Raw genomic sequence first — 7,893 nt, forward strand, 5'->3', positions numbered from 1 at the left:
CGCCCTGCCTAATATTCTTAAATCAGTGGACAGACTGTAAGCATCCCATTGGTGCCAGTGGCCAGGTACCCAATGCCTGTTCTCTGCAGCAACCTTTCCAGTCTTATACGTGGGAGTGAGTTCTGTTCCTGCAGAATGCCCTGTGCATTCTGGTGCATTTCTGACCTGTCCTCTAACCTACAAACTGGCAACTCCAGCTCTATATTTTCACTTATGACTTATCTGAAGTTGTAACCTTTTGTCATCCTGATCACTGTACGATTCCCTCATCCTGCAAGTACTTGTAAAAATGAAAGTAATCTCCATCCTTTCTGGAAGGTGATTGCCAGGCATGCAACCTACTAAGCCAGGAACATTACTGCTGGCTGTCATAATGCATGTCTCTCTCACCCCGATGTCCATCAGTCACCAGGCTCTCCCCAAAACCATGCTTCAGTCACTGACATGGGCTGTTTAATCACTCCTGACCTAAGGACCTCATTGAGTCATAAACACCTCTTAATTTTCTGTCACCAGTTTATCCCTACTGCTGTTGATCTTCCACCCTGCTGCCAGAGGCATTATCCTCAAAACCTAAAGCTGCTCTCATTGTTTGCCTGCCTAATAACATCTTTTGGCTCCCTGTTGTCTACAGAAAGAAAAATCCAAACTCCTTGAAGACCCTCATCTGCTTCCAAACCAAATTGCTAGTCTTGGCTCTTGTCTCTGTCTTCCACATCACTGCCACACTGAACAATTCTTTACTGCCTCTGCTGCTGCATGGGTTCTTCTTTTTGTTGTGTTTCCATCCCCTTCCCCCAGCAAAGAACATTTACTCTTCTGTTGAGACCCATCTCAAATACTACCTTTTCTAGAAAGAATTAGGCCTTTTGTTCCTAATAACTTTTACCCCCATGTGTCAAGTCTGTCTGCTGTAATTTATCTGATAACATGTTTCTCCCACCTCAATACTATTTTTTCTATCTCTTGTACCTAGTACAATTGCATTGCATGGTTGGTGCTCACTGACTATTGCATGTTGATTTCTTTTCTTTTTTTTTTTTTTTTTTGAGAGTTGTTTTTGACAGATTTCTTGTAGGTGACCTGTCACCCAAGCTGGAGTACAATGGTGCAATCTCGGCACACAGCAACCTCCGCCTCCCGGATTCAAGCAATTCTCCTGCCTCAGCCTCCTGAGTAGCTGGGATTACAGGCACCCACCACCACATCTGGCTCATTTTCGTATTTTTAGTAAAGACAGGGTTTCACCATGTTGGTCAGGCTGGTCTCGAACCTCTGACCTCAGGTGATTGGCCTCCCTCAGCCTCCCAAAGTACCGGGATTACAGGCATAAGCCACTGGGCCTGAACTTGCATGTTGATTTCTAATATAAACATGAGATATTTTTAAGATCTTGGAGAAGAACCCATGTAAATTGAAAACTAAGGCCTTTCACTACACATTCAGTAAAGGAAGTGGACATAAATGAACAACTTTGGCATATCTGTCATGTAGTCATTTGCAGCTACATGAAAAAGATTTAGGTGCTTTGGTGGGAAAGAATGTTGAATTACAGAAATTCTAAAGTAAAAGTTGGCTCAGCTTAAAGAGAAAAGAAAATGCTTCTTAATGCCTGGTTGCACTAAAAGCTGTCATACTGTGGCCTTTAATAATTCTAAACATTGGCCGGGCGCGGTGGCTCAAGCCTGTAATCCCAGCACTTTGGGAGGCCGAGACGGGCGGATCACGAGGTCAGGAGATCGAGACCATCCTGGCTAACACGGTGAAACCCCGTCTCTACTAAAAAATACAAAAAACTAGCCGGGCGACGTGGCGGACGCCCGTAGTCCCAGCTACTCGGGAGGCTGAGGCAGGAGAATGGCGTAAACCCGGGAGGTGGAGCTTGCAGTGAGCTGAGATCTGGCCACTGCACTCCAGCTGGGTGGCAGAGCGAGACTCCGTCTCAAAAAAAAAAAAAAAAAGTAATAATAATAATAATAATAATTCTAAACATTATTAGTGGATTTTAGTTTGAACTTTAAATTCAATAGGGAAAATAAACGCACAGAAAAAAGACCCAGAACATTTCAGAGCTTCAGTGTGTGAACTCATTTTCTCTACTTATTTAGAGTTTTGTTTCACTAGTGGTATGAGTTAATAGAAGTGTTTGTTTATATATAATTTTAACTTCCCTTCATTCCATTACTTCTTGGCTTTAAAACTGATTGCAAAACCAGAAACCTGCAGGGTATAAATCTTGCTTGATGTGTGTATGTGCAATGCACCTACTTGATAATAATTGATTATATATCACACTCATAAAAAGAACCATTTTTACTGTTTCAGGGGAAGTTCTTTTACCCTGGTACTTTATTGTTAAAAACAACAACAAAGCACTTCTCTAAATATACACAATCAAAATTTTAACTTTCTTTTAATAGAGGTACATATGTTTTTAGAAATAAAAGAGATACCCAGAAGATAAGGTGGGTATTCTGAAACACAAGGTGAACCATTGAATGGATTTTCTTTTCAAAGATTAAATTTTTAACAAAGAAAATGTTAGCACTGTGAGTGAAAAATTCTTAGTATCTTTTATACAAGATGAAAGCCTGATTGATTAAGGATACATTACTAACTGTAAATGTCGATTAATAAGTGCTTGTATGATAACTAGAATTTAGATTCATACCTGGCAGATACATTTAGATATAATATTCTAACTTAGTTTTATTTCTGAAAAGGCTTCTATATTTTCCTCTATGATACAGAAAATAGTTTTTTAGGCCATTTTATCTCTTACTTTAGAGCTTTTAATTGTTGGTTCAGTGGATTGTTTTATAATGGTTTAACATCTCAAACAGGTTTTCTGTGATTTGGTCAGTTAAATCTATATGTATTTGGTTAAAACCCTCAACTTAAAAGTTGTAAACCAAGAGTAACTTAAAGGAGGCTTAACTTGTGTTTCTCTGGATTTGATTTGTATTTAAATCACAAAAATAAGTTTTCCAAGAGCTATTTTTGTGTTGAAAAGCTTATTAAGGTTTTACGATTTATTTTTTCTAAGTACAGTTCTGTATCAGATTTAGCCTCTTTTTAAAAGACATGGTTTTTCACTATCAAATTTACCATTCCCATGATTTTTTTTACATTTACACATTTTTATTTATTCCATAAATATCCAATTATCTGCTTGCAAAAGTTCTGTCTTTAACACCACGCTTACTTGTTGCCAAGATAGACAATTGCTAATATCAGAGAGGATATATCACATTGAAAGAGACTCATCCAGCCATGAAAAGCTCACTTATATCAGTGTTAACTGCTCATAGTCAAGTATGACAAGAACTTATGAAGTAAAGTTTGGCCTTTGTGTATGGGACAGGAATGGAGGATGTCGGGATGCAGGTCAAGGAAGGCATCCTGTGGAAGAGATATTTGAACTAATATCTGAAGAATGGTGACAGGAAGAAAAACAAATCCTTCAGAGAACAGCAGGTACAGAAGCTGAGGTTGAAAAGGTGGATGTGTCCAGGGAAGTGGGAGAAGTACAGTGTGTTTGGAAGAAGAAAAGACACTGAATGAGGGGAATGGCAGGAATGATGAAGTAGGCGGGGGCTAGAGTAGGCTTGTAAGAGCTCTGGAAAGCTGTAAAAAGTGTTGGGTCCAGAAGTACTGTGGTCAGATTTGAATGTTATGGACTATTTTTACCCGTAGTAGTAAATAGACCCGGTAGAAGAAAATAATGATTGGCTTTCTGTTTGGAAGAAAATCAATCAGAAGGCTAGTTTATGAAAAATTCGAAAAGCATTGGTGGCCTGAAGCATAGTGACAGTAGAGATGGGGGCCCAGATGGATATGATAGAGGTTTAAGAGGTAGGAGAGGCTTGCTGATGGGATAGTGTGGGGAAGGGATAGATGATTTCCTGATCTTGGATTTTATAGCTGGGTGGATGGTGGTGCCTTACTGAGATTGGAATGCTGGATTAAGCAATGTATATGAACTGGACATGTTCTCTACCCTTTAAAGAGTTATGTATATGTTTTCCATATTTTTAGCTATTTCTCCACTTGTAATGTGTTCGAATTGGTTAAAAATTAAGTACCTGGCATGGATGAAACATGAAAAATACTATGTAACTGATAAACCAATGTTATGTTCTTACCTACAAAAATAATTAAATGGCTTTCTCTTATTCTTTTACTGCTTTCCTTTTAATTTACTGATACTAAAATGCAAAGGACAGATTTCTTGTAGACAACCTGACCTTTTCAATGATTTTCAGATGAGATTTACACCTAAATGTTAAGAGTGTTGAAGTTTGTGTTTGACATAGTGATGCTTTATCGGTTTGACTTTTAAGCATAGGATTCATGAGAAGAGACTCTGGGTAGGAACCAAGCTAGGACTTTCACAATGGCTTAAGCCCATCAGAGCAGTTCTGATGCTAATTAAGGGCATCAGAATGCCTTTCATGGACTTATTTTTCATGTAATTTCTTAACTGAAACCCCATAAAGAACATAAGTGGTCTTGTGATACCTTAATGTTGTATCAATATTTTGCTTCACCTGTAATCTGTGAAAATAAAGTTTATTTAGTAAACAGAAGCTGCTGTTTATCTATTGTATGGTAGGATCTTCGCTAGATCTGTCAGTGCCCAAGAAAAAGATTTATTTTACCCCTTTCACAAAGAGTGAAACATTTCCACAGAGTATTCATCTAGCCAGCATTTAAATACTTCTGGTGATGACAGACCTGCTACCTACCCCTAGGCAGTCCTTGGGTTCCTACTATATTAATTCACTTTTTTTTTTATGGCAAACAAAGTATTTTTGAAAAAAAATAGACAGGGATGTGTTTTCTGCTGAGTTGGTACAGACTAGAAGCCGGAGTGCAGGCATGCTGTTCTGTGCTTTATGCAACTCAGGGAGACAGTGTGCAATCTGACCCCGAGAGAGTTCCATCAGGCTATGCTTCGACTACTCAGTGAGTGGCCATCTCCTACCTTAAGATTTGTGCTCCTGAGAAAAAATATCAGTCTCACTTGGATGCACAGCCATCCTCTTCTGTGTGAGTTGGTACAGACTAGAAGCCGGAGTGCAGGCATGCTGTTCTGTGCTTTATGCAACTCAGGGAGACAGTGTGCAATCTGACCCCGAGAGAGTTCCATCAGGCTATGCTTCGACTACTCAGTGAGTGGCCATCTCCTACATTAAGATTTGTGCTCCTGAGAAAAAATATCAGTCTCACTTGGATGCACAGCCATCCTCTTCTGTGTGAGTTGGGCCACCATATTCTAAGACAATCTTATATGAAAGTCTTACTGGGACTCTAAGTTTGGGTAATGCTTGTCTCTGATGTCATCCACATGACTCACCAAAGTCTCACTGTGCTCAAAAGATGACTCTCTCTTATGGTATCAGTCCTGACAGATGTAACCTGAACATCTCTTTGGGCCCCAGGTAACATGATTTTTCATCTCTTGCTTGGGAGCATAGATATTTCTGCATCACCACAACATAAATATCATTAGGACAGACACCACGCTTTATTCCATTTATGTATAGGATAAGATAAACTGAATAGAAAGGAATAAAACATTAAAAATCCCTCCCCACTTCTCACTTTTTAAAATTAAAATAGTTGCTGGGTGCGGTGGCTCACACCTGTAATCCCAGCACTTTGGGAAGCCAACGCAGGTGGATCACCTGAGGTAAGGAGTTCCTGACCAGCCTGGCCAACTTGGTGAAACCCTGTCTCTACTAAAAATATGAAAAACTAGCTGGGCATGGTGGCACATGCCTATAATCCCAGCTACTCAGGAGGATGAAGCAGGAGAATTGCTTGAACCCAGGAGGCGGAGGTTGTAGTGATTGGAGATTGTGCCATTGTACTCCAGTCTGGGCTACAAGAGTAAAGCTCCATCTCAAAAATAAATAAATAAGTAAATAAATAAATAAATAATAAAATTGATATAGTTTGGTGAAGAGATGCTGAGAAGAATACTTCTAAAACTAAGCTTACATACATGTTTGGAAAATGCCAACAGAAGGGAGTACCAAAGAAATCAAAGGCCCCTAAAATACCCTCTCAAGAATGCCCATGATTTGGCAAAGGTAAGCACTGGGCTAATCAGTGAAAATCAAAATTTGATAAGGATGGACACCCATTACTGGGAAACGGGAAGAGGGGCAAGACCTCCAGCACTCAGAAAAATCCATGGAGGAACACCAATTCCCAGACTTGGGGAATGACTTTCCCCTCCTAGTCAGGACCAGAAATAGCAACCATAATCTCTCTTCAGCCACCTCTGGCAGCACAGGGCTGGACCTCGGAGTCATAACAGACATGGTGCTTAAAGAGCAAGATGGGGTCCAGCTGATTTCTACTGGAATCTATGGCCCATTACCCAGAGGAACATTTGGATTGATTATCAGAAAGTCTTATAGTACATGTAAAGGAATTCAAATTTTCCCTGGAGTCATAGATTCAGACTATTTAGGAGAAACTAAATTATGGCACAGGTGTCAGGGGTTCACACCATCTCTAAAGGAACTTGCCTTGCTCAGATTATTCTTATTCCTTACCTTCAAGGTAATGCTCAACAGAAGACCTGTGGGGCCTCGGGATTCGGCCACTCAGGGATGAAAGTTTTTTGGAGTACTCCAGTGTCATGTCATAGACCATACTTGGAAGTAACAATTAATGGAATTATGTTTATCAGAATTATTGATATGGTGGCTGATCAAACTATAACAGCTAAAAAACAGTGGCCTTCAGATTGGGCCTCTCCTGCCTGATATTCTATCATGGGTGTTGGAGGGTATCAACAGCCATTAAAAAGTAGGCATATTCTGAAGAAGAGGCGAGAACGACCCCCGGACCGACCAAAGCCCACGCGCCGCTGCATCCGGCGTCCAGCACCTACGTCACGCTGCCGTCGCCACCATGCCCAAGAGAAAGGCTGAAGGGGATGCTAAAGGAGATAAAGCCAAGGTGAAGGACGAACCACAGAGAAGATCCGCGAGGTTGTCTGCTAAACCTGCTCCTCCAAAACCAGAGCCCAAGCCTAAAAAGGCCCCTGCAAAGAAGGGAGAGATGGTACCCAAAGGGAAAAAGGGAAAAGCTGATGCTGGAAAGGAGGGGAATAACCCTGCAGAAAACGGAGATGCCAAAACAGACCAGGCACAGAAAGCTGAAGGTGCTGGAGATGCCAAATGAAATGTGTGCATTTTTGATAACTATGTACTTCTGGTGACTGTACAGTTTGAAATACTATTTTTTTATCAAGTTTTATAAAAAAGCAGAATTTTGTTTTTTTGTTTTTTTTTTTTTTAAAGTAGGCATATTCATCCACTTTTGGGCCCGGAAGGCAAGGTCACCCATGTTCAGCCCTTTATCTGAAGAGATTCCATTTTCTCTGTGGGGATGAGATGCCCTAGAACAGTGGGGCTTAAACCTTTCTGTCCTGCTGCCTTTTTGGTAGGGGCCACTGCTCCTTTGAAAATTATCAAAACTAAGTGGAAAACTACTAGCCCAGTGTGGGCGGATAAGTGGCCCATTAAGAAGGAAAAATTGCAACACATCCAATGTCTCGTGCAAGAACAACTAGACGCTGGCCACATTAAGCCTAGGACTAGTCCCTGAAACACTCCTATTTTACCATTCTTAAAAGGTCAGGAAAGTGGAGGTTATTGTATGACCTCTGTGCTATTAATGCTGTAATGTTTCCTATGGGGCCTTTGCAACCAGGATTACCTTCTCTGGTTATGATCCCCAAAGACTGGCCTCCTATTGCAATTGATCTAAAGGATTATTTTTTTAACCACACCCTTGCATCCTGAGGATCGAGAAAATTTTGCTTTTATTGTTTCCACTTATAATACTCTGCAACCAGTTTAATGTTATCAA

General features: G+C 40.5%; 1 protein-coding gene across 1 annotated transcript; it reads left to right on the plus strand.

Annotated features, from left to right (window-relative positions):
• Nucleotides 1-6,839: 6,839 nt before the first annotated feature.
• Nucleotides 6,840-7,325, plus strand: LOC105527489 (non-histone chromosomal protein HMG-17). Its single transcript, XM_011963809.1, has one exon. It carries the CDS (start codon nt 6,931-6,933, stop codon nt 7,201-7,203), a length of 273 nt encoding a protein of 90 aa, XP_011819199.1. The 5' UTR covers nt 6,840-6,930; the 3' UTR covers nt 7,204-7,325.
• Nucleotides 7,326-7,893: the final 568 nt, after the last annotated feature.

The sequence above is a fragment of the Colobus angolensis genome, unplaced genomic scaffold (assembly GCF_000951035.1).
Source record: "Colobus angolensis palliatus isolate OR3802 unplaced genomic scaffold, Cang.pa_1.0 Scaffold627, whole genome shotgun sequence".
Taxonomy (NCBI): Eukaryota; Metazoa; Chordata; class Mammalia; order Primates; family Cercopithecidae; genus Colobus; species Colobus angolensis.